Source organism: Archocentrus centrarchus, chromosome 24, assembly GCF_007364275.1.
Source record: "Archocentrus centrarchus isolate MPI-CPG fArcCen1 chromosome 24, fArcCen1, whole genome shotgun sequence".
Lineage (NCBI taxonomy): Eukaryota > Metazoa > Chordata > Actinopteri > Cichliformes > Cichlidae > Archocentrus > Archocentrus centrarchus.
In genome coordinates this window covers 25,679,756-25,707,259 of record NC_044369.1, presented here as the reverse complement: position 1 = coordinate 25,707,259, position 27,504 = coordinate 25,679,756, and the positions used below count along the sequence as shown (strand labels likewise).

Below are 27,504 nucleotides of genomic sequence, written 5' to 3'. Positions count from 1 at the left end.
ATAATGTGTGTGTTTGTGTGTGTTTAGAGCTTGGCTGTGTGTTTTGTGTAGCTGTAGTTGATATACCACGCAGTAGGGTGACTGTGCTCTTTAGTATTTAGTAGGTCGCACGTGTTTAGATCGCATATAAATAGATGATCTCTGCACGTCTGAGGAAACCAGAATGAGTGAACTGTAAGAAATGTACATTACACAGCATATGAAACATAAACCCCTGACCCCAGGACACCACTGAGCTGGAAGCAGCCTCACGCTGCACATTGCTATAATGTTGAAGCAAGTCACAACACACACACACACACACACACACACACACACACACACACACACACCAACCTCCCCCCCGCCCACCTCATCCGGCCTGCCTGCATGTTTGTTTTCCTTCAGCTGATCATTTCTGGTCAATCGAGCCGTTCATCTGCTGCTGATGTGGAAGATGAGGTGGGGGCAGAGCAGCGTCACTCAGTCTGACTTCCCATCTGCCTGCAAACAGCAGATTAATGAGCAGAGAGCTAAAGAGCAGTGCATGTGCAGCAAGCATCCAGCAGTGGGCTTTCACCTCCTCATCAGTAGCTGTTAGGACGAGCCACTTTATCCACAGCTTCATCAGTCTCAGTCTTACATGTGTGGCAGTTTACTTTATGAAACCGATCCTCTAATTTGTCTTTTCCCCCATTTTCTCCAACCCCCTCTTTCCTCCAGGACTCGGACTCCCCGCGTCACTCCACGGCCTCCAACAGCTCCACCTTCAGCAGCCCTCCCAGCCCGGCCTCCCCACACAAGACCAAGTCCCTGTCCCTGGAGAGCACAGAACGGATGGGTTGGGACACATGAGCCCCCATCGGCCTCTCGCCCATCCAACCCCACCCACCAACTGACCGACCGACAGCACAGGACTCCAAATTCTCCTCCTCCAACTCTTCCTTTTCCGAATATTCCTCGCCTCACTGCCCAGAGAACTGCACCTCCTGTCCGCCACTCCCTCCCGATGAACATTTGTCCCACTCTAACCCCCCCAGCCCCCTCACCGTGCTTCCATGGTGGGGCAGAAACAGCAAGAAAGAGAGGGAGAAGTCATTAAATATGAGCAGAGGTGTACATGTGGGTGCTGATGTTTTGCGCGTGTGTGTGTGTGTATGAGAGAAGCTGTGTGTGATGTAGGGGAGATGATATAGGAATGAGAACCTCCTGTTTTTTGGCCCACTTGATTCACCGAGACTCTAAAACGTCACGATACAACCCAAAAAGAAGAGGATTAAATATTATCGAGAGCAAAAGATTTGTACTTGTACATAGGACCCGCCGGGTTTCAGGGGACGATATTTTAATTTATTTATCAATCTTAGACAAGGAAAGGGAGGTCTGCTTCTCCGTGGCCTGAAGCAGACGGGTGCAGTGTAAACCCCTCCTCACTTGCTTTCTCTCTGGGTGCTGCAAAAAAAAAAGAGAAAAAGGTTAAAAAAAAAAAAACTTTTATTTTTTGCTCCTGATACTAAGTGCAGTGACTTTATAATATTTTTAATTTCCACCATCAGCAAAAAGCTACAAGCAGTGGCTCCTGCGACATCACACGACAAACTCTTCCTCATTGGTTCAGTGCGAACGGCATCATCCGGCAGCCAGGGGTGTGTGTGTCCTCCATTGCAGACGTTCCACTTGTCCGGCCACACTCCCGTCACAGTAATGTACATAGGTTCAAAGTAGAGAGTAATATATGATAAGGAAAATACTATAGAGAACTACACGGGATGGAAAAACTCCACTTTTATTTTCCTGCTTTTCTTTGGAGTGATTTAAAGTTGTAGCTGCACTCAGAAGCCATTTTAAAACCACTTCCCCCAATTTTTTTTTTTTTTTTTTTACTGATTTAATCATTTTACATTTGTTTTTATATTGTTTCTATGACACGTGGTGTGTGTGTGCTTAATATTTTACCCCACTTGTTTTGAGTGAAAAAGCTCACGTGTGTATTGACACTACTCCCCGTACTGTAGAGTGAGCACGTCCATCTATCTCACACACACACACACACACACACACACACACACACACACACACACACACTCTGAGGCAGGGTTTTAATGCAGCAGATGCCTTCTTGTGCTCCTTATCTGTCGGGGGTGAAGCGGCTGCAGCCGTTCAGTCGGACGTTAACGTGTGTCTACGTTCGCTGTGATGAGCTCGATTTCACCAAATACGGACAAAAGAGGGCGACTCTGTCATGAGGGCACTTTGTCTTTCTCACAGCCTTTATTTATTCCCACCAATGTTTTGTGAACAGCTGGTGTGTAAGAGGGGAAAAAAAAACACTAAATTGAGAATGTAAACACTTTGAGGAAGTCAGCACCTGGGTTTCTGTTTGTCTCTATAAGCAGTGGAATAAATGACCTCAGCGCTGCCTGTTGTGGTGTGTGTGTCTGTGTGTGTGTGAACTGAACAGGGCCAGAGCTCTAAGCCACCTCTCCAGGCTCTACTTTTTCTTTTTTCTTTCTCAGAGTAGAAGCCTTTAATGAAAGAAAGAAAAAAAAAAAAAAAAAAAGAGGATTTTTAATGTGTGGTAGCTTGTGGTTGCAGAGCGGGGCATTCACAGCCAAAAACCTGTTACCTCTGATCATCTCCTGCGATTTCCAAACAGGCTGAAAGGCATTTTACCCGAGGAACAATACAGCGTGGCATTATCTGTAAGAATGCACAGAGAGGGTTTGAAGCCTCTTTATGACCAGCTTACAGTCCCAGGCCTGACTGCTCCGTGTGATTCCACTCGATTTGTCAGAAAGGGAAACACAAACTCTTCAGTGGTCATTACTTCTGTAGAAACACAAAGAAAACTTCCAGACAGCTCATTCCAGGTGTTATTATTTTTAATATTTTTATTTGTATTTGAAGAGTGAGGTTCAGCGCTCCCAGCTGGTTTTATTCCAAGCAAATTCTAATATTATTTTAAGCTAGAGACTCTCCTTAGTTCCTGCTGGACTTTATCTGCAGAATGTAATGAGTTGGTGTGAGAGGTGTTTGCCAGGTGGTGTTTTTATTTTATTTTTTTTGGCCAATACTGTTAAAAAAAAAAAAAAAAAAAGATCTGATCCTAGATGTCCCAGTTTGAGGAGAGAGGAAGAAGGGAAACTCAGGAATAGTCAGAACCGATGAATTCGTTTCATTTAGACGAGCGCATTCGAGGTTCGGTGGGTGGGTGGCAGCAGTGAGTGGGTGAGGGACGGTGACCCGGGTGGAGACAGCCGTGAGAACACAGCGGCGACGGGTGGCTTCACGGCTGAGGTGCCGCATCAGTAACGTTAAAATGGAAGAAAATTTAAACAAAAGAGAAATCGAAACGCCTTTACATTTCAGTGAGGTCTTATCTCCAGTACCTTCTATATTATTTTTGCTCTTTCATATCATATTCCACTTTGTTTTCTAGGATTGCTTTGTAATAATTTGTACAGTTTTGCATGTTATAGATGTAATCATTTTTGTTTTTCGGTTTGTTTTATTTTTCTGAGCGGTTCGGGTGTTTTACTGAGGATAACCCACTACAGGTGATGTAGATTCTTTTTTTTGCACAAAAAATATTTAAGGTGTAAGGTCAAAACAAAAAATAATGTATGGAACTGGCTGCCACACTTACGTGGAGAACTCATTATATTAACCTGACTCCGATGTATTTCAATAAAGCGGAGGGCTGTTACAGATACACCCCACGTGTTGCTGTGTGCTCATTTCTTCTCACAAAGCATCATCTCAGCCTCTTTATTTTAAACTTTATTACAAATGAACAACAGAAATTCACTTCTTACATCATGAACATGTTCTGCCTCTAGAGGAAATGTTGCTCTAACATTTACAGTAAGCACACATCTGGAAAGCGGACAAAGATGCTTATTTGAGCTGCTGTTAAAAACTGGACGGAACGAGAAGGTAAACTTTTGTTTCTGATGCTGCGTCGGTGTTCAGGCCTCGGTGCACCTCACACAGGTTCGCGAAGCCCGCTGGTGTTCAGCTTGAGGTACAGGAAACGTTTTTGCATGTTTTTAAATTTGTGCTGCTGAGTTTGATCTCTTTGCATTGTGTCTGAACACAGTCATAAGGCAGGAGTTTGAATTCAGCATTTATATTCTGGATTTCAGCCCTTGCATTCAAAACCGCAAAGCACAGATTGAGATAATGTCCGGCTATCATTCTGTGCAACTGAAGACCAGCTTTTAAAATGAGATGAGGCTTCTGTAAAGTTCAGCAGACTTTTGTACCAATGAATGTTTTGTTTTTTTAAAAAAATCCCCTTCAAGTACAGAAGAGAGCAGCTTCAGCTTCAGCAGAGATCTGAAAAAAGAAGCAGCTGAAGAGGTGAAAAATAGTTGAAATTTAACCCTATTCTGCTCATTTTCAGCTCTGTGTTTTTATTCTTGGACTGTATTAGTTATTTCTCTCGTGCTGGGCCTTGTTGCAGCCCTGCAGTTCATCCTCTCTGAAACGAGCTCTCAATTTAAGCCAGTTTTCTTCTGATTGGCTGCCCCTCATAAACAGAAGAAAACAAGGAAAACCTTAATGGGTCCGTTTTGAAATCTAAAAAAAATTCATGAATGCTAAAAAGACTACAGGACGGAGCTCCTAATGTCTCGTGTCCATACTGAAGTTCTTTATACAAAGTACAGTCCTAGTAATCTGGTGCAGTCTGTCAGCATTGGTCGCATTTTGTCTGGCTCAGCTGTTTAGGTCCAACAGCGAAAGCATCTTTTCCTACATTAACTCTGCATCAGGACACAAAACTCAGTGGAGTTTTAAAACTGGGCTGAGATCAGTTTTAGCTTGCAGACTCTCATCCACTCAGAAGGTATTCCAGGTAAAGCCGTGAGGACGTTTTAAGGCAAAGATTTCTATTAAGTGCCCTCAGACTGAGTGTCGCGCTCCTTTAATCCAACTCCATCGCTAAGCTGTAGCAACAGCTGTGCTTCAGCTCTGGGCTCTTAAGTGTATCACAGTGGCTGCTGTTCGATGTGCTGTCAGGCTGCTTCTCATCCTTCAGTGTTTCCTCCTCAGACTTGTTCAGGCCGTTGCTCCATCCTCCTCCAGGACTCTGTGAATCCCATTTCCAGGGACTCCAAGCACCGCTGTGGCACCGCTGCTCAGGTCCCTGATGCTACTGTGGCGCGACTGGCTCTCGAGCCGCTGGGTGGAACCGTGCCGCGACAGGCAGTCTAGGCGGTTGGTGCTGCAGTGTCTGGACTGTGACTGATCGTTTAAGCGAGGCATGCTCCCGTAAGGCAGCCGGTCGTCTGCGGCTCTGAAACTGGAGGCGGTGTATCTGGATAGGGGAGGAGCAGAAATGAGCCTCGGGAGTGGGCGGGGCTAATGACAGAATGTGACGTGGAAACTCACCTGCCGTCTCGTGAGCGGTGCAGGCTGCCGTGGTAGCTGCTCATCTTGGAGCGGGCGCTGCGTACGGAGCCCGCCCGGCTGGTGCTGGCGCTCGGCGGCTCGTCCAGTATGGCCAGATGGGTGGAGGAGGCGTGGGTGGAGGTCCCCTGTGTGGATGTGCCTCGCGACTTCCTCACGATGGGGGTGTTGGGATCCCTGAGAAGCAGCTGGGTGAAGTCCGGCTCCTGGAGCACCTGCCGGCTCTCGTTGACCATCCCGCTGCAGCAGGAGGAGGAGGGGGGAAGGTGGGCAGGGAGAGACGCAGGGGAGGAGGGAGGGAGAAGGGGAAGGTGGAGGGGTGGTGGGTGTGGTAGAAGAGGATTGAGGAATGTGCGGAGCAGGCGATGGGAGAGGGGGTTAATGCTCTGAGTTTGGAGGGGGGGGGGAGTGAGTGCAGAGAAGGGCCTGTGTTCACAGAGAGAAGCTCCTCACTATACATCACACTTCACATGAGCCACTGCAGGGACCTGTCACCACTTAGAGCAAGAAATATGCACACAGCCATGTCATTGGATTTGTAAAGCTGTACACACACACACGCCTTTTCAAGCAGAGTGAAACTGTGCATGTGTATGTCACGGCCATATTTAGCCAAGAATACATGACATTCTCTTATTTGACACCAAAAAGTTATTAAACACGGCAGCGAAAAGAACCACGAGTAGGTGCAGCTTCACTGAATGTGTAACTAAGACTCACCATAGAGGTGGAGAAAAATAAATGTTTCATTTCACGCTCTCAAGTTCAGATCAAAGACCCTGTGAGGGGTTAAATTCTATTTCTATAAAAAAATATGAATGTGTGAGATTTGCACAAACATGTTTTAATCCGCGCAGACTCCGGACAGCGTCTGAGCAGCTCAAGAGCTTCAGTAAGTCCCCTGAAAGAGACCCGAGCTCCCATTAAATCACGTCACGTAGCAGCATTTCTACCTCTGCTGTATGTGCTTCAGATAAAATGAAATGAAAGCCACGTCTCCTTGAAATAATATTTTTATCAGTGTAATGTGGAAACATTTCTGTATGCCAAGCTGTAAAATGTTTGAACTCTAAATGTCAAGTGCTTTCTCTCAGAGAAGCCAAGTGCTGGTTTAGTGCCTTTGTTTCAATATTTAGTGTCTCGTTTAAATACAGGAAAGATTGGGAAGACTCAGGAAGTCCACCTTTACAGCATTTAATCCAAACTCCAATCTTTCTGTCAACCTGAGCAAACGTCTGCTTTCTGTCTGCAGCCGCCACAACGGCACGTGGGATCTGTTGTTTCTCCAATATTAGTGTCTATTCATTGACTCGCTGTTAAATCCAGAATTGAATTCTTCTCGCATACAAAGTCCTGAATAATCAGGATTCGTCATATCTCATAGTACCACATTATCCTAACATTATCCCAGTACCACATTATCCTAACATTATCCCAGTACCACATTATCCTAACATTATCCCAGTACCACATTATCCTAACATTATCCCAGTACCACATTATCCTAACATTATCCCAGTACCACATTATCCTAACACTATCCCAGTACCACATTATCCTAACATTATCCCAGTACCACATTATCCTAACACTATCCCAGTACCACATTATCCTAACACTATCCCAGTACCACATTATCCTAACACTATCCCAGTACCACATTATCCTAACATTATCCCAGTACCACATTATCCTAACATTATCCCAGTACCACATTATCCTAACATTATCCCAGTACCACATTATCCTAACATTATCCTGATGGAGCACTTCGCTCTCAGACAGCAGGCTTACTTGTGGCTCCCAGGATACTTAAGAGTAGACTGGGAGGCTTTCAGGCCCCTCTCCTGTGGAACCAGCTCTTAGACTAGACTCAGACACACCTGCTCTACCTTTGTGATAAAGCTTATAGTTGGGGCTGGACTATTTGATATGTTATGGTGCCACTGGGCTTCCCATGATGAACTCCCTGTGTTTACTACTGCTGGATGGCATTAATTTTTGTCTTTTCTCTCCTGTAGTTGTTTTCTCGTCACTGTCCCATCACACCCTGACCACTCCGCTGCAGATGGCTGCCCCTCCCTGAGTCTGGATCTGTTGGAGGTTTCTTCCTGTTAAAAGGGAGTTCTTCCTCCCCACCGTCACCCCCACTGCTTGCTCACAAAGGACCAGGAAAACTGCTGCTGTTGGTTTTTCCACCGTGGAAAAGTACAATGCATAGATAAATTACATTACCCATGTGTGTCTATACATTGTACTTAACGTTTTTAGTGCTCATGCTGTGCACTAGTCTTGCTTTCTTGCTCTAAGCTAGCTGTGGATGAAATGCCATCCACAGCATAAGCAGGACGCTTGAATAAGTTCTGAGAATAAAAAACTTTTTTCCATCTAATTATCACTACAGAGAGATGAAGTGCTTTGAGCTGTAAATACTGGGACAAATCTTATGTAAGCTTATGTTTTCTGCTAAAATATTTAGCAGCATATATTTTAAGTCTGATCCTATAAAGCTCCTCAGCACACAGACACCATCAGAGTGTAAGATACATACTCTTTACGTCTCTTGCCGTGGAAGAAACTGGCCCACTCGAAGCAGGTCTTCTTACTTGCGACCCAGAACACTGAGGGGATTCCTACAATCAGCATCATCAGGTACTTTATGAGGAATAACACCAGGTCGGGATGACTAGTCTGCTCCACCTGGAACAAACACACAGAGAGGATGGTGGTTAATGCTGTGAAGCTGCACTGAGTGGGGAGAGAACGAGCCAGCAGTCATAGACAGAGTTTGCAGCTAAGACATGCGCCTAACGTGTGATGTGAACCAGGATTTATCTCTTCATGACCTGAAGTTTGATAAGCAGTTAAGAAAATGCATTGATGGTTTCCATAGAACAAATGGGGAAACTAAAAAATGTATCAGCATCAGCCAGATTTTATTTTTTGAACATCAGTTTCACAATCAGTGATCAGCACAAAACAGCAGACCGTGTGGAAGCTGCATTACAGTCCATCAGTCAGTCGTGTACTTCAGTCAGTGTATGTAAATATCAGCATGTATGAGCTCATTAAGAGGCCTGCTGACTGAGTGCATTCATCACGTCCGTCTGTGCGTGTGTTTCTACATCATCACTAACAGTGGAGCAGCTTTGCTGGAGGCGTAAACACGCTGCCATCCATCTCTGACTGAACAGCTGACAACCTACAACCCTTCCTCTCTCCTATTTCTACACTTGCAGAGACACCATATGTTCTGCTGCTGTTTGTTGAAAGGTGGAGGTTTCAGTCTAATGGCTGATCATCAGTGACTTTTAAGTTGTTGGGTAAAAATATCTTTTTAAGATGTAGTGAAAGAGAACACTTTATTTTTTATTTCTTAGATGTATAAAGTGACAGTTCAGTTGTATCCATGCAGGTACAGAATTCAACTTTCCCTGAAAATAAGTAACCTTAAAGTGAGGGATTTCTGCAGGTTTCCTCACACAGTTCAAAGAAATACATTGTAGCTTAACTGGAGATTGTAAATTGGTTGTAGGTGCACATGTGTATAAAGCCCAATGTTACATTAGGGCACAAAACCATGAATAAGTGCCCCCAGCCAAGGTCACCATGGCAGGATCTTAGTGTGTTTTCCTGTTTCTCAGCATATAAACAAGTTCAGAGGTTTTTTTTTCAGTCACAGTTAAAAACGAGGTCATTTATTTCCAACTGAAGGTTAGAAACGAGCCAAGAGCAGGACGAGTGTGTGTGTCTCGTCACCAAAGCGCTGCTTCCTGCCGTCTCTCCTCCTGCTTCGCTCCCACACAGATGTCGTCATGATGGCCTCGTTATGAGCGGACCGGGCGGAGAGCCTCGTGGCTCACCGATCCACAGAAGAACTCATCACAGCGCAGAGATAAGAGACTCAATGGATGACTGCAGGCAACTCCCTCATTATAGACTGTATGACCACACAGTTGTCGTCCCTTTGTCCAGTCATGTATGGTTTGACTCACTGAGCAGCTCTCAGGAGCCCCACACAGCGCTCCAAGCCTCAGGAAGGGCCTTTTAGATAAATATAGTACAGTACTTTGAGTCAAAGCTTTCTGCTGATGCGCGCTGTGGACCGCATGTGTGTGAATACATACAGTATGTGAACGCCTACCGAGCACCAAGAGGCTGGGATAAAAGATTTTACATCAGCAGCGTCTCTACGGTGCACTGTGGTGAATCAGAGCACCGCTTGATGTGCTGTAGTGATGATGTGGAGCAGCTTGACCCCACTGACCCCATCCTTTCTCAGCTGAACCCCCCCCCAATGTACACAGTGGATTGCTGCACCACGCAATGCAGTGTTTACGGGACAGATTAAGAGCACCACTTTGCATCACAATGCATCTCATCTAAGTCCTGCACATGTATCTCTGCCCATGGCTGAAGCTTAGATATATCGTAGCTATTTCCAATATTGGGCCACCAGCAAATATTTGCTGTTTCCCTGACACAATACAGGGGGACAAATAACACTGACTATTAGCCAGGTTCTTCTTTTAAATGCTGGTTCTGCTGCAAAATTTCACAGTAGGCGTTTACCTGCCATATTCAATTATTTTAATGATTCACATTGACCTATTAATTAAAGGTAAAAAGAGACAAGCATCCAAAATTGTGAGGTAATTCTAATATTAGCACTAGTACTGAAGCCCTGATGTGTCAGACTAAAAACACATAAGATAAAGAGTCTGCAGCAGCGTCTGTCACTGCAACACTTGTGCGCTCTTGCTTTAACACTTTGAACAGTGAAAGCGGATATGCGGAGGCAGGCGTTCACATGGGAGACGAGACCCGGCTGAAAGGAACAGAGAACAATACAGAGAGAGAGAAATGTCTGAATTATTAACAGCTCTATCCGATGAGCTCCGGTGTGCGTACTGATGCTGGAGGCTAGTGCAACCCTGTGAAGCATCTCAGCTGCTGAAGACACACATCATGAAATTACCTCGTATACGACTGCAAGACTGCACTCGCACGCACACACACACACACAGTCTGGTTTATCCCAGCTCTTCTGGTCATTTACTACACATAATGGGCAAGTGTTAGCACCTCTGATTAAAACGCTTTCTAATATTAATCACGGTCCTTTGGGTTTTTCCTGTATTACAGGATATTATTAATGCACAATGTGACACCAACAATTTATAATGCAACTCAAAATAAAATGTGTAATAAGTAATGTTGCAATATAATGGATTAACTGTTACAGAAACATAAAAACTGATTTAGGTAATTAGCTATACTGTTAATTTATGTTACCTGATAGGGGCACGGGATGTGGTAGTCTCTGCATTTTTCCTGGACCCAGGTCGTCTCCCAGACGGGCCTGTAGCTGCTCTCATAAAAGTAGCAGGCCAGAACGGTCAGCAGTGGAACCAGGTAGAGCACGGAGAACACGCCGATACGAATCATGAACTTGACCAGTTTCTCCTGGTTTTCCTTCTCCAGCGGGATCTCCATACGGACTCTGTTAAGCGCGGCGATACCTGCGAGCAGCAGCACCACGCCCACCTGGCACAATACGAGAGGACGGGATTACAGGACGCACTGAGCGTTTGATACGGACAGAGAGGACTGACACAGATAAAATCAATGACTGCAATAAAGAACTCAATAAATAAGTTAATAACAATAAAAACAGCATGAAGTTAATTTAATATGACATAAATTGATATTTATGTTATATTGTGTATATATTACCTTTGTATTCCTCTATTCATTTTCTTTTTAATTTTCCATTTTATTAACCAATTTACAATTTTTAATAAATATATTTATGTATTATTTGGACTTTTCCAGATATTCCTGTTGTCTCCTGCTCATTGTGTGAATGAGGGCTGTGCTGGTTACACAGTGCAGCTACATGTGGCTACAAATTTCAGTGAGACATCAGTTGCTATAATTTTAAATTCTCACAAAAACCCAACACACTCCACTTTACTGTACTCTGAGGCATTCACTTCACAACAGCATTTCTCTAAAGCTGCTGCCTGTTTGTGTGTGCTGCTTATTGAAACACGCTGCCAATCAGAGCGTCCACACAAAAAACCCCTAAATAATCCTGACTGACAGCATTATTTTCAGCTCTATTAGCCTAGCACCTCACTTCCCTCGGACTCTCAGACTGGAGGCGGACATTTCTGCTGTGATCCAACAGGCGCACATGACACACTTTGAAAATCATACACAAATAAAACGAGGTTGAAAAAGTACAAAGAAATAAATAGAGTGAAATTAGATCACAACAGGTACCCCCCCACCCCCCTCCCGAGAAAAGATGCTAACGTGGTCAATCTTAAAAACTAGAAAATGCCTCTGTACACATACAGAAAGCTCTACAGCTCATAAGCTAAAGAGAAAGAGAAAGGATGGTTACAGGATTTAGACGCTTCTCACCACTACGTCCAGTCCCAGTGGGGCCAGCAGGAACCAACGCAGGGCTGTTAAGTTGTAGAGCCCAACGAAGCAAACACCACTGATGCCGTCTCCCTCGATCTTGTTCATGGCGAGCAGAGTCACGGTGAGGACACCAGGGATGCCCCAGGCGCAGGCGTGGAAGAGGAGGGCCTTCTTCTCTATAGCCTCACTGCCCCACTTAGGAACAGCAGCCAGGAACCAGGTAATGGTCAAAATGACCCACCACACACTGCCAGCCATTGTAAAGAAGTACAGCACCATGAAGAGAAGAGTGCAGGCCTGTGAAAGATAAAGCCCACACAAAATCTATCAATCAATATAGAGGCACCAGAAAACCAGGAGAGAACTCAAGGTCAAGGACAGACCTTATTATGGGAGCCTTGAGTCACAGTCGAAGCCCTGAACCTCCCAGGACTCGCTGCGTTACAGGAAACTTTGTCCTCCAACAGGAACCCCAGGAAGAACACCAGGGACACCATCATGTAGCACACGGCATAAAATATGATCGGACGCTCTGGGTAGCGGAATCGTGACACATCGATGAGGAAAGTCAGGAAGGTGAAGAGCGTGGCAGACAGGCAGACGATGGACACAACTCCAATGAAGTAGCGGGCGAACGTCAGCTCTTCACGTGTGAAGTACATGTTGGGACAAGGGGGAGAGCAGTCTCGCACCCCCATGAACGAGTAGCCGAGCTCTGGGTTGATTTTGAGCTCGCGGGGACACCAGAAGCCGTAGTCTCTCTGGACGGAGATGGGAGACTCAGTCGTGTCTGAGCTGGACAGGAGGTCTACGGGGCGGGGGTAGGGCTCGTCACAGTCTGGGAACCTGAGAGGAGATAGGAGGTGGTGACCTCAGGCTCTTTTCAGCTGTTAAGCCTTTAACAACAGGCTACACATGCTGCCAACATTACAGTACATGCAATTTAAAAGCCTTTCACTGCTTTTTAGCATTCATAAAAACATTTTATACCTTCCAGGCACCTGGAAATTACAGATCATACAAGTACAGAATAAAGAGAAGAAGTTCAGCTTACAGAGACTCGAAACTTATTTGAGACGGTGTCAGATCCAAGCCTTTTTTTTTTTCTAAATTACTTTAGAAAAAAAGTATGACAAGCTAAATACAGATAGATATACACAAAGAAGAATGCTGACAGGCGATGAGGACAAAGAAAAAGCGTGGGTTTTCTAATGGAAAAAAACAGGTTAAATGACCTCGTTTACCCCCACTCCTGTATGGCTCCAGTCAGGAGAACCTCGGCTAAATTTTAGAAATTTCTCAACTTTTACTGCGGTCCATGGAGTCCAACATCCCCTAAGAATCCAGTGTATAGCCCCTTTGAGACATGCACTCCTTTCCAATAACATGGCTTACACTGAACATGTCAGTTTCATGTCTCCCACACTTTCTCATAAAAAGTCAGACCCTAGTAACACTTTCAGCACAGCGTCACATTAAAGGACAGGTGTGGACGTCTCGCTGCAGCGTCTCAGGTTTCAAAGACTTAATTCTTTTGTAGAACTGCAAACATGAGACAAAAACACTTGAAACATGCGCCTTCAGTGTCTCAATACCAGCTGCCAGTGATACACATCCAAATCCAAACCTTCACCTCCATACAGGCTTCACAATCTATCCAACTCCCCGCTGTCCTTCTTATCAATCATCAATATTTTTTTTTAACTTTTAATAAAAACAACTTTTCTAATCATCCACAGTTCATATTTACTGGCCTCAAGGTTTCTTATGAATGCAGTGGTTCTGCTTATTCTGTGCTTCTGCATTATGACACCGACGTGTTTGTTTGAAAATAGTTTTCACGAGTTAAAACAAATATTATGAATAGTATTGAAGTATAAATGCAACTCCAAGAAGTAAAGCACTGTACTTGAGCTATTAACAAGTTGCACCGCAGTCACATGACTTTAACATCGACACCCCTGAGCGTCTGTGTTGGTGACGGTGAAGGTCCTTTTTCAGCTTTTGTTAGCAAACACCTTCTCTGGGACATGTAAAAGCCTCAAATATGAGTGGGGTACTTACTGTTTGTGTTGTTTAAGGTTTGTCTAAAGTTTGTTTCACCTACCGAAGGATCATTGGATTATTATTGTAGGGTCTTTAACTTACAATACAAAGCGCCTTGAGGCGACTGTTGATGTGATTTGGTGTTATATAAATAACTACACTGAAAATTGAATTGAACTGATGTAACAAGAAACTCACTGAAAAAGCCCACTGCAAAATACTAACATCAGGTCAGTAAAGACACTTTATTCAAATATTAACTTATAAATGTTAACTTCATAATTAAAATAAATAATTTTCAAGATGTTTGCTGGCCTTGCTCCCTCCAGCAGGGCTGGTACAAATGAAATGAATCCAGGGAAGCAGACTGACTGCTGTTGTACCAACCTGTTGCAGTCCATCTCCTCTGGCCAGCTCACACCAAACATGTCCATTAGCTTGTAGCAGTCGCTCTTGGCCTGCAGACAGAGGCGGCGACAGGGCAGAGTAATCCTGCCGTATTCGGTGCACACGGGGGCGTAGAGCGCGCACAGGAACATCCTGAGCTCCGCAGAGCACTGCAGGTTCACCATGGGATGGAAAGGCTGCATGTGGACAAGGAAAGAAAGACTTTTAAGTGTACGACAGACCAGAACTCAACAAGTGAACTTGGAACAGTGTCAGAAATAAAGCTACAGTTTCATGATGCTTTGGTATTACTCCAGCTCCAGAATGAGAACCAAGAGGGGCACAAAGAGATCAGTGGAGTACGTCAACTGACATTTTCAGGATACGAGTCCATAAAAACAACTCTGGCCCCTTTCTTAATAATCCCCTCCACCCCAGTCATTTTCTGCTCCCCCTTCATCCATCCCTACAATCTCCAGACAAGAGGAACACGAACACACACACACATACACACACACACACACACACGGCTGCTGCCGCTGACAGGGCCTTTGTGTTGCAGGGAGGACCACGCTGTGACTGACTGACACACTGTGGCAACATGCTCGCACAAACACAAGAAAAAGTACCAACGGAAGTATATTATCTTCACGTTCACACACCCACAGACCGCCACAATAATGGCCTCACACATGTGAACTGTGCCAAGAGACAGTGTGAGTGCAGGAAGCATCTGTGGGCCCTGCTGCTAATATGCAAATACTCAGGGGAGACAGTCTACATGCATGTGTATGTGTACACATTCAAAGGTCATGTATGGAAACATGCTTTTGTTTGCATTTTATTTTTGCGCGGATGTCTGCGTTTGTATGTGTGTTACAGAAAGGGCCACACCCAAGTCAATCAGACACACACACACACCCTGCCACCCTCCCCCAAAATTTAAAGACAGGTCTGTATGACAGACAGGGACAGAGAGGGGGAAGGGAAGGAAGGAGAGGGAAGATGAGGAGGGGTGTTGATGGATATTAATGAGGCGATGTCACCATAGTTTAAACCATTCACTTCAGTTTCTTCAATATAAAATCAATTGCAAAAAAAACACCATTTCCTGTGCTTGTTGAATAGTGTGTGTGTGTGTGTGTGTGTGTGTGTGAACTGCAGTCAGTCTACAAATCAGTGTTTTTTTGCCCCACAAGCAGGCCTTCCTAAATATACCAGATTTCAGTCACATGCAGTGATCTCAAGAGTTCTTATTTTTTATTTTACAAATAAAATGTGAGTGAGAATGAAAGGCTGTGTGCATAAAACTGGTCATTTCAGCTCAACAGCTGTGGGTCAGTACAGTTCGTTCGGCCCTTCATTAATTACACAACACGCAGCAATAAAAATGAAAAATCTCCACATGCAGCGGCAAATGGCTTTAGAGAAGCAACGATGAAGCAGGATTTTCTCCTCAATCCTTTGTCACCTAAACTGCAATCAGATTTGAACAGACTATTGCCAGTTGTTCCCACCATATGTCTACAACGTCGCTCCTTCTCCTGACAGCATGTTCGCCTGCCACCCACATGTGACGTGTTTCTGTAAAAAGGATTAGAATGGGTGTTAGGCTTGGCCCTTAAAGCACAAAGCACCCACATTCACGCAGCTTTTGTCAGAGCCTCGTTCATATCACTTTTTTCTGGCGTTGATGGGTTTGTACTGCGAGGGATCGGTGATAGATGGCATGATGACACAGATTTATGATCGGAGTCTTCGCTCAGCACAGCATTCATATGCTCTCTAAAAGAATCAATTTTGGGTGCCTTACACGCCTGTCATAACTGAGCTCAACCATCCAGTGGATGGTGTAATTTCTGTACAAATGGAGTCATCACGTTTCATTGAGCACCGCTGTATAATGACACAAGCACTCATGGCACGCTATGAGCCAGAATCATCTGCGAAGCATAAACACAAGGGCTTCAAATGTGATCCACTTTAAAACAGATCCATTACTGCAGATCGCCGTCACGCTGTTATGTCTCACACAGCCAAAACATTCATGATCAAACCATGAGTGATCCTCAGCTTTTTCACAGAGGCTCAACTTATTGATATGTAGAAACCATTTGCACATGTGGCCTTGTAACAAAGCTTTTTCATGTGTAGCTGATTACCAAGTACTTACAGTTGATTACTTTTAGTATCAGTTCCAGTGATGATTATTTTCACCTTCTCACAGCATCTAGAACTTGAAATATCAGTCCAGTCACCTTTTTTTCAAGCTCTTAAGGCTACCATGACCTGGATGACTGAGAACCTACACAGACATACACAACCTGACAGAGCTACTCCATTTGTAAGTCACCCTCCTGTGACTCCCTTTGCGTGCTGTTGCCAGCGTGCAGTCCTGTGACATCTATTACTTCATCAGTGATGCCCTGGCTAAACCACTCAAACATGATCTAATGCAGTTCAAGTGAGTTTGCATCTTCGGCCTTTCTCTCCGTTTTGATTCCCGCAGGCGACCGCTATGCTCCACAGAACACGATGTACCACACTGTAGTGTACTACAAAGCGAGATGCCAAGGGCAACGGCTGAATAAATATATAGGCTACGGGATGATCTACTAGAGAAAAATAATCATTTTTTGGTCCCCTCATATTCATCCCTCTTCCTTCATCAAGCTTCTCATTTTTCTATTTTTGTACCCTCTCCTGCCCTTTTAACCCACCCCACGTCTCCTCAGTGTGTCCATTCAGCCTTTTTGTTATCGCTGACCCATCATGTGAGCCACTCTGAGCAGGACTGAACTAGCGGATGGTAAATATGGCTTTGCCCACACAATCAGCAGCCTATACAACTCCAAACAACAACAACACCATGAGGCCCTGTGGAGCCCTTACACTCTCCATGAGGAATCACTGTTAATGGCCACACTAGAAACAGCTGGTGAACCACTGGCCAGATGAACAGCCAGAGGTCCGTCATGCCGATATCCTCCCCAGATGCAGCTATGTAAGGAGAATCAAGCGTGTAATACACAACTCTGTGGATGGTGAAAGCCTGGAGGGGCGGTGGTATGCTAATGTAATTTCAGCTTCAATCCTGCTGCTGCAGTCATTACGTATTCATGGGAGTTTGTTATGGGATTTTTGATCTCTGAAAATGTGGAATAATATGCCCTTCTGGAAACAGACACACAGACAGAAAGACAGTCCCAGAAAAGCAGGGGATTCTGGGAGTCCAAAAGACACCCAATGAGGGGGATAAATGTAGACACAATAGGCTGATTTGTTGCACAGTTTAGAACTCATGCAAAACATTATTATACAACATGAGTTAGCATCAAATATGTTTATTTAAAAAACAACCTCTTATGAGTAATTCTAACAGTGCTGCAGCTCTGCTTTAGTAATCCTGACAGCTTATTTTATATTAAAAAAAAACAAACAGATTTTTGACCATCCATCCATTTTCTTTCACTCATCTTTTTCAGGGTCACTGGGGGTGGTGGTGGGGGGGGTTGGAGCCTAGTTTACATAAAATACTCTACAGGCAAAAAAAAAAAAAAAAAAGGAAACAGTGAAGACACAAAGAAGAGGAAAAAAAAACAAGCAATACCTTCAGTGTTTTTCTTCTGCTGAAGCTTTTTATGCCTGAATGGAATAACTACAGTATAACTGATGCAAGTCAGGACTGGACTTTACGCTAACTGCTTGAATATCATTTGACACATTTAAGAAATGTAAGGTCTTAGGATATTCCTAATGTTAACATAAAATAAAAGTTCAGATGTTTTCTGCTCTGAAATTTTAAGAAAATGTTGCTGACCAGTTTGTACAGCAGCAGGTATTTTGAAATCTCATGACAAACAGGGATCCAGTGTTTAATGTTTAAAATAATCATTTGACCGATGCTGAAATGTTGTCAGTCTTTTTATTTTGTTATTTACAAGCTCAGTATTTTTGTGGAAAAAAAACATAAAAATTTTTTTTATAAAAAATAACTGATTAGTTTTAAAGTCTTTCTTACTCTCCAACATTTTTTTTAACATTTAAAAATCTTGTCAGTCAACAGGACCAATACTGCGTGACACCAATATGCAGTTCATCCCTGTGCATCCCTAATAACAAAGAAAGTGCAGCTAATGAAGGTTTTCCTCTGTTCAACAGCCAGAAAGTACAAATGGAATTAAGCCATCAGTCAATTTATTATTTACACCCGAGCTTTTCATAAAAAACATGCTCACAGAATATGTTAAAAACATATTCTGTGAGCATCACTGAACGATGGTACCCAGGAGATATGCATCTATGCTAAAACAGACCTCACTGCTGTACTCTGACTACATCTCCCCGTAGTACAATCCTCATACTGTGGTTTTGTTATTGAAGGAATATACTGATGGTATGTTTCCACGTACGATATGTACATTAATTTGCCTGAGGAACTCTGTCTTAGACTAGAAAATAAACATAACTGAACAATGACACAGAAGCACATAATGTTTTAGGACAGAATGTTTCTGCTATGTCGCCATTTTATCAATAACAGAAGCAAGGACTCTTGAGCGGAGTGGTCAACGAGACTAAACAGATGATAAATACTTCGAGGGAGAAGCAGCTGTGGAATCCTTTTCTCTCTGTCCTGCACATTTCTTGTTTTGTATATGATGTAACCAAAATTGATAAGCTGTCACTAAATGAAACTGTAAGTTGAACTAGAAGTGGTCGGAACTTCACGCCATCCCACACGGGGATGAGATGCAGTCCTGACCCAGAGTAATCTGTAAACTGTGACAAATGGCTAATTAAATTTAATAATTGGACTCCTTATTCCGTTGTGTTGTCTCATTCCTGTTCGATAAACGAACACGCAGAAACCTAAAAGGCTCAAGCAGCAGCACATATTTTTTTAATTTCTTCATTATTCACGCCCTCTGAAGAGAAAAAGTAATTGAGGCACACTTCCAAAACATCCAGCACGAGCTTCCGTTCTGCATCTTCATCAATAGCAGTCCACCTGGTTGTTTGTCCAGGCATTTTACATAACACAACAAATACAAAACCAGCAGAAGAGCAGACTGTGAACCACTGCTTCTTTCAGTCAGTAACCAAATCTTTTACAGACTGAGAAGAGGAAAAACAAGAATAACATCTTTAATAACTGTACTTTATGGGCCAGTGTGGTGAAGTGCATTTATCATGTGGTTTTGCATATTTCTGCATATTTTTGTGCAAAGCCTCTAATCTTAAATATGGCAGCCTTTGAAGAACCAAGAAAAACAACCGTGACCTCGGTTTCACCTCTATGCAAGTGGGAGACTATCTAGCATGCTTTGAATCAGATTAAGATCTAAGATATTTAAGATTAATATATTAATTATGAATGCCGCCTAGTCAAATGAAGTGCATCCAACTATGGCTGTATGTGCCTTACTAATGATAAAGCAACTGGTTTTTATTGAAGGCTGAGTCAGCTGATGGTGTGACTGATGAATCACTGACAATGAAGCCCAACGTGGACAACTGGTTTGTGTTGATTCGCCCTTTTATAAAACATGTCCTAGTCACCCCCCACCCCACTCCCTCATGCATTTACCCCCCCTCTTTATCCCCCTTTCTCCTCTCCTGCCATTCCAATTCTCCAAATTTCCAAGCTCAGCGCCATGGCGACGAGTGATGCATCACCGGAGAGGAGGAGGAGGAAGTGGAGGGAGGCGAGCAGGGTTCGAGGAGGTCAGGGTGCAGGGCGGAGGGGACCACCTCCCGTGAGGCAAGAAAGCCTCTGCTCCTTTTGTTAACAGCACAATTGGGACAGTTTCCCGGGCAACGGGTAAGCCTTGTGTGGGGGGAGGGGGGTGGACAAAAGAGGTGGGGGAGGAGGGTGAGAGAGCAGGGGAGAGAGAGGGAGAGGAGGGATGGGTAGCCCGAGTCGGCCGTGTCATTCACTACTAAGAAAGTGTTTGAGAATCTTGTGCTTTGACAGTGTGTAATGTCCACACACACACACACACACACACACACACACACACACACACACACACACCGTGAGAGGTTGTTGTGCACCAGCGACTTGCTCTCTGGATGTGCTTCTTATTCACTCCACTGCCAATAAACACGGTGTTGGACATTAAATAAAACAAGAGGCTCTTTTATAGGCCAGGTCACGCTGGGTAGGGTTTATCAGACCATGTTGTGTCTGCGTGTGTGTATGTGTGTGTGTGTGTGAGATCAGCTGGGATACATCTTTACTAACATAATAAGCCTGTTAAAACATGCCGGACTGCACAAAAAAAAAAGCACTCTGTTTAACAGAGTTGCAGCCATCACAGTAATACAAACACACACACACCTTAGCTCTCCTTTACAAATCCATTCACTCAGAATGGGGTGGAGTATCTGGGTTATTCTACAGAGCGGCTGTAACATGACACAGTTTATCTGGACATGTTGTAAACCTGAGACAAGAGGCTGATTTAACGACCTGAAAGGAGGAGGAAATGAGTGGGTCTGAACAGATTAAAAGCGGGGCATTGGTTATTCTTTGTGTTGCTGTGGACCCTTCATACAGCATGCAATACAAAACCATGATTACAATAACACAGAAAAAGCCTATGAATCTTGTCATTATCTGTAATTTCTGCCGTAGTGACTAAATTTCCCCCAAGGCCATGATCCTTATCTTGATGCCACTGAAAATGATTTGCTGGCTTGGCTTTGGATTCATGTAAACAAACCCAGTTATCAATCTAACGTGATTAACATCTTCAGTTGGCCCTAACCCTTGCTTGGCCCATCTGGCCTTGCTATGACAGTCACGTGACTCCAGCCGTTCTGAAAGCCACTTCCATGGCCTCATCTTATATCCTCCTGAAACCAGAACCTGCAGCAGGCTTAGAGCTGCAGAGCAGAACGAGGACTACTGTCACCAGCTGCAGTAGTAGATGGTGGAATTTGGGGTAATTTTTGCCATTAAGTGGGTGGCATTTTAAATATTTGCAGAGGAGAAACTTATAAAGTATTTTTTTAGTGATACGTACATGCAGAAGTGTGGGATTTATTAACTGCCTTAATTAAAGAAAAGCCAAAATATCACATCAACCTGTATCATCATCACTGAGTTGTGAAGCTCATGCCATCTGCTCTGGAGGCCAAGGACAGTTCATAGCAGCTTAATTGATTTCCTGTGATGGGCCCACACTGTTTTACATTCATCTGGTAGCTACAGTGTGCAGCTATCTCTAAATAAGGGGATTTTGCCCCATTACTTTCTCTCTTTTTGTGGTGCCAGTCAAATCCGCCACGCTCTCGGTTATGTTATGTGAGTGTGGCACAGTATCATTGTGACACAAAAATAGCCGATTCCCAAGCCCCGAGGCCGCTGTCCCACTTCAGCTGCGAGGTCATACGGCGGTCAGCGGTGACTGAGTGAGTGAGGATGAACACCGGAACATTTAAAATTTATTTTAATAAATTATCTGGTTTGTATTGTTTCCTGTTCACAGCTGTACAAAAAAAAAAAAAAGTGTTTGTGCAATATGAAAATTCTGTCTGTTAAACTTGTATTTCATGCTGTGTGTAAGGTGTGCAGTACATTTGATACATCAAATCCTTACACACCAAAGAAACTGAAGTACTTTAACTGTATTTTTACAATTTTTCTCTATAGGTTTACAGCTTATGAGATTATGACAAATTGTCCTACTTTGCTAAAGCTCTAAAAACTTGAAGAAAGCCTTAAAAAGCAAGGCATGAAAAAGGAAATCCACAAAGACACTTCAGGGGGTTTATACAGAAACTGCAAGAACGGCAGGCGTTGGTTCCCGTCCAACTCCCAGTTTCTCCACGGTGCGAGGCATTCATCATCGTTATCATGGCTATTCAGCGGACCTAATTCCCTTTAAAATCAACTGTCAATTCTCATTTGGCTGCCCCCGACGTCTTACAGGCTTTGAATTCTCCCATGAGCTGGATCTGGGGCGAGTTATCTGGGAAACAAGAGCCAAACAGAAGACTGGGCTCCGTGATTTTTGGAACCTGTTGGGTTTCCATGTGTTTTTCCAAACCCAACAAGCATTTCGGAGCACTAAAAGAGACTTAATTGTGAATCCATGTCCAATCAAAGTGAACACCGTCTAAACCAGAAGCGCCCCTCTCTCTGTTCACTGCAACAGTCACCCACTGATTAGGCGTAAAAAGCTAACCTGGCCTCAAACGACACACCACTGGGTTGGTAACATTTAAGTGATGAAAAAAACATCAAAAATCTCCCTCTAAATATGTTAGAAAACAGCGCTGCAAGTGAATGAACCCAGGAGATTTGAGTTAATATTCTGGCAGGGACGAGAAAGGACACGGTGTTGGTATGAGAGCACGGTCATGGGATCGGTTACATCTTCTCCAAACATGAAGCCGAATGTGAGCGCAGCTGTGATGAGATGTGATGTTATGTGCTCCCACAGCCGGGCAGGGCCTGTTAAAAGTTACATAACCCTGGATTGTCGTGGCACACGGCTCCTCCCGCCCTCCATCTCTCCGTTGCTCTCTCTCGCAGTGTGCCTACACTGAGTATGGTGAACTGCAGCGGATGCAGATGGTCGGCAGGGTGCAGCTCGCCCGCTACGCCAGACGGGGTGGGGCCGGGTGAGGTTGAAGGGTAAAAGTGATACAGGGAGCGGTGTAAAAGGGCCCGTGACAAACTAAATATAGATGTTTGGACTGACAGACAGACAGAGAGCTGAGCCAAGAGAGCATCCACTCTCATGTTCTGGTGCAGTTTGGCCCGTAATTGCTCGATAGACTGAACTTTACAAGGGATCAGTCTATATAAAGGATGGGATTAACTTAATGAGGTGATGCATCTGCTCGCTGATGGCGTTTAAATGCCCTGCTCGATCTTTTAGCAGCCATAACGGTGAGATGCTGTGGCTGCTCAATCCATGGATTATCTACGAGGCTCAAATGAACCAAACCCTGAAACTCTGTATCCTTGACTTGGTTGACTAACTGCTCGAAAGCCTGTTATATAAAATAGCTGTGGTGAACAACAGCTGATGTGCCAAGTCCCTACATGTTGTGGTAAATCGCTCTCATCTGTCAACATGCCAGATGTGCGGTCAGAAACCATTTCAGGACACCACGCCCTGTTAAATCGCTGGTGTTTTAATAATGCACTGTTCTCATGGCCCACAGGGGCAAATATTAAACCTTCATTTTCTACTTAATGTTGTGGTAATACACTCCCAGCCCCTGGAGCTAGATGGGCCAAAACTAAGTAGGCTAGCACTTAGATGTTACCAAATCTCAGCAAATACCCAGTTGGCCATGCTGATCCCTATCTAGGCTGCTGAGGTCCACGGGGGCAGAAAGTGCAGCGCACACACTGAATCCCTCAGTTAACATACGAGGGAGACTGATTAGATTACAAGCTCCTCTCCTGTCCTGTGTAATATATATGAGCAGATAGAAATCTGTGCTGTGTTTGGAAATGTGTCATTCTCAAAAAGTTGTGTCAAAACAAAGAGAAAGGAGCGGGGGGAAAGGTCACACGGTAGGAGAGATTAGGAAAAAAAGGAAGCAAAGGTCAGTGAAGGATGGCTACACACTGAAGACCAGCTCATATACAAACCCAACAGGCTGTGAAGCCCAATGATATGAAAACTGATACAAACTGAAAACTGAACATGAGTCACAAATATCGCACTGCTCTGATCCAAGACTGTCTAATATCCCCCATCCAATCCATCCAATTAACACAGTTTGATCAAATTACGACATAGCAGGCTAAAATCAATATAAAATAAATATGTGGCCAGAGTCTTTCAGTCACGTTCAATTCACTGTGTGTGAGACATTCATCTATTATCAAAACAGTTGCCAATTTTGGCTACTCAACTGACTGTCTCATGTATAAATGAAAGGGAATTTTAGGAAGAAAGCAGGAATGCTGGCAGAACACATACATGGGAACACTTAAGAACACAAATGTCCAGATCCGTCAGTTCTTTACCCAGCCAGCTAAAACCCATGTGACGCAGGACTGCGCAGGTAATAGCACAGGTAATCATACAGTGAATTTACAGCAAGCGAGCGAGTGGACGTCACTCGCAATTACATTATTTCACCCAGTAAAACCAGTGATCACTATTTTTGTTGGAAGGAGATTAGAGAAGCTGCAACTGGCTGGAACATTTGATTCAAAATAAATAAATAAATAAAATAAAATATATTACAGGTCATGTGTGAAAACACCTGCACTGGGTGCAGTATAAATCTAAATATTGCTTTTTTCCCCCCAAATTTTGGAAGGAATTTAAGTCATTGCAAGTGGAAGCTTTACTCACAACTGTTACACTGTGAATTAAAAAAAAGGTTTTAAATATAAAATTACACGTAAAAAGATTTTTAAAATGTTCCTAAAAAATGCATTTTTAATTTTAAATTCCCCCCAAATTACTTTTGTTAGTCTGAAGCTTTGTAAACAGCATTTGTATCTCCAATCCAAAGTTTTAAGGAAAATTCATAATAACACAAATAAGACTGTAACTCAATATTTCTTTTTATTTTATTTAAAATATTAGAATCTCTTTTTTGCTCCTCTGATACGAAGTAAATCTCTCAATGTAGCTCAATAGCGTTTACTAAAAATCTAGAAATAAATTGTAATATTTTTAAAAGAACAATTAACTGTGTTTACATTTTTTTTTACAGTTTTTAAACATTTTATATTAAATTATGTGTTTTTTATATAGGTAACATTTTATTTTAATTTAAATTCTAAAAGCTTTTGGGGTTTTTTTTCTGTGTGTGTGTGTGTGTGTGGCGCACATTTTTTTCAATCCAATTTTGCAAATATAAAATAGATACAGCGAATTTGGTACAATTTCATCCTCATTGTTTTATCAAACACATGAATTTTGCTGCTGTCAGCAGTTTTCACCATAACACCAAGGAGAAAACTGATTCATTTTAGGTGTGTGTAGATAGATAGATAGATAGTCAGTGGTGTACTGTACCTCCATGGCGAGAGCAGCGGTTTGCTGGTCGTAGTGGTTCAGGCTGTTGGGCATGAAGGTGGCATTGTAGGGCAGTCCCTGACACATGCGCAGGGTGATGGGCTCACAGGTGAACAGACTGTGGCTTCCTGCCACTGTGTCCATGGGGATGGCAACGCAAGCAGTCAGCATGGACACTGAAAGCACCCACAGGAGATCCATGACTGGTCCGTACAGGAAAAGAGAAGTAACACCCAGGAGATGGCCGGTTATGGTGAGGGGCTGAGCCCTGTTAGCATTGCGGTCTTTTAACCAGGAAGGGGAAAAATTGTGAGACTTAAGGACTGCCCGTTTGCCCTTTCCTCCTCATCAGATCACAGAGAGACAGTATGGACTGCGCAGCATAATCCAACAAAGCCAAGTTGGCTGCATCCATCACCATGACTACACTGAGTCACAGGGCCTTCATCACCTAAGTGACGCTGTGGTCCTTTAAGATGCTGCAAATGGAAAACACTCCTCCCTCTCCTGCCTCCACGGACAGCGATGATGCTGGAGGAAATATTGGTGGCAACCTCTGGGTAAATGATGCTCAGTCTGCAATCAGGAGAGCAAAGTACAAAACCTTTCAAAGTAAAGTAACAAGAGTGGATTATTCAATACAACATTTTGAAGGTGTAAAGCAGCCTTTTGACTGAAAATTAGACTGCTAGTGGTACAACATATAAAAAAAGCTGTTTCAAGAGGTTTGGTAATTGCTTATGAGGTCACCAACTATGGTGGGTGGGTTGCGTAGATGAATGACAACATCAACTGCATTATTTAACAGCAATGAATCATTAAAAACGCAACAAAATACAGCAAATCAGCAAGCATTTAAAAGCCAAATATAACCGTCTTAACGGTATTACGAGATCTGCGTTTGCATTCGCAGTTTTTCTGTAGCAGTTCTGCAGCAGTAGTAGTAGTAGTAGTAGCAGTAGACGCCACCCACCATTATTTGTGCATTTTTTCCTTATATTTGTCTTTCAATCACAGCTCAGAAGTTGTTGAAGTTATTTATTATTCGTTATTTTAATACGTTTTTCCTATTGCATTTTCCCATAGTGGGAAACTGCCACATTTACGTGACAGCACACACCCCTAACAGCCCCGCACCTTTCCATTCTCCAACACGTAAAACACGATTTCTACTTTCTCGTACACCTGCTCTACCTGACCCAAGCGTAAAGGAGCCCGGCTGCACCTAAAGTTGCCTTATTAATGCGACACAAGTGCGCCCATTAGCCTACCTGCGCGTCAGTGTTAATGGGCTCCTCCTATAGCGCCTCACCGGGAATTCAGATATTAATTGCTCCTCGTAAACGGGAGCGCAGTCGCCGTACGTGTCACGGGGGCTCGTCGCAGTTGTTTGTTTGTGTTTTCCCACCGTGACTGACCCACAGCGAAGAATGAATGACTTAAACAGACAGAAGCGTGAAGCAACGCGGCGCAGACAAAAGATGACGGTTAGTTCATCCTGACTCACACGCAGCCCCGCCGCTCCGCGCCGGTGCGATCATTCACCGCAGCGAGCCGGGCGGCAGCGGAGGCGGCCGTTCAAGAGTAACACCTCCGTTATGAAGCGGACACGTTTGACGCAACTTTACCTGAACGCTGTCCGGAAAATTCGCGTAGTAAGCGCGGTCTCCGCCGCTCCTCGAGTTGGTAACAATGACTGAATGTCCCTCCACCCGCACCCTCCTCTCCTCCGCCTCCTCCTGTCCTCTCCTCCGTCCTCCTCCCCGTGCCCCCCTCACCCCACCTAACCGCCTCCTCTCCACCGACAGACAAGCGCGCGAGACTTCTCTAATGGCTTCCGCTACTGACTGACAAATTAAAAGCCCCTGATCGCAACAAGCCTGATGGTTTGCGTAGCCACGCTTATATATAAATATATAAATAAAAGAATAACTTCTTGACAGCCGCCCTTCCACTGAGATCATTTCTGATGAGGCTTCAGATGACCAACTGAAGGTCCTGTGTCAGGATTTTTTCCCCCCATTTCTCAAGGACATGACTTTCAGATACTGTTCATCTGTTGGAGATAGTTTCTTTTCTCTTTTTTTTTAACGAGATATGCAAGTTTTGAGCTAATACATAATCATAATAGGAATGTGAAAGTTAAAGTAAACAGAGTAATATTACCAGAAATCAGTACAGTTGTGCTCATAAGTTTATATTACACTAATAATGGTCAGTTTTTGGTTCTGTTTGAAGG

At 43.8% G+C, this 27,504-nt stretch overlaps 2 protein-coding genes across 8 annotated transcripts in view; one reads left to right on the top strand and one right to left on the bottom strand.

Moving 5' to 3' along the window:
* cdc42bpab (CDC42 binding protein kinase alpha (DMPK-like) b) overlaps window positions 1-1,901 on the top strand; it is a 74,744-nt gene extending 72,843 nt beyond the window's left edge. For all 6 annotated transcript variants that reach the window (XM_030721454.1, XM_030721449.1, XM_030721453.1 and 3 more), the window contains one exon: window positions 703-1,901. In XM_030721454.1, coding sequence (XP_030577314.1) covers window positions 703-834 — 132 coding nt within the window. In that variant the 3' untranslated portion in view covers window positions 835-1,901. The remainder of the gene's footprint in view (window positions 1-702) is intronic.
* A 1,845-nt stretch (window positions 1,902-3,746) lies between these two features.
* fzd3a (frizzled class receptor 3a) lies at window positions 3,747-27,031 on the bottom strand. 2 transcript variants are annotated; one of them, XM_030721456.1, is made up of 10 exons: window positions 26,894-27,031; window positions 25,266-25,841; window positions 14,260-14,456; window positions 12,484-12,672; window positions 12,210-12,408; window positions 11,824-12,123; window positions 10,687-10,938; window positions 7,943-8,091; window positions 5,374-5,631; window positions 3,747-5,299 (listed from the first exon to the last, which is right to left on the bottom strand). In XM_030721456.1, exons 2-10 carry the CDS (start codon window positions 25,464-25,466, stop codon window positions 5,041-5,043), a joined length of 2,004 nt encoding a protein of 667 aa, XP_030577316.1. In that variant the 5' UTR covers window positions 25,467-25,841; window positions 26,894-27,031; the 3' UTR covers window positions 3,747-5,040. The 2 variants fall into 2 exon arrangements, with proteins under 2 accessions (XP_030577316.1, XP_030577315.1); XM_030721455.1 differs by having other exon boundaries at window positions 12,210-12,672.
* Between the last annotated feature and the right edge of the window lie 473 nt (window positions 27,032-27,504).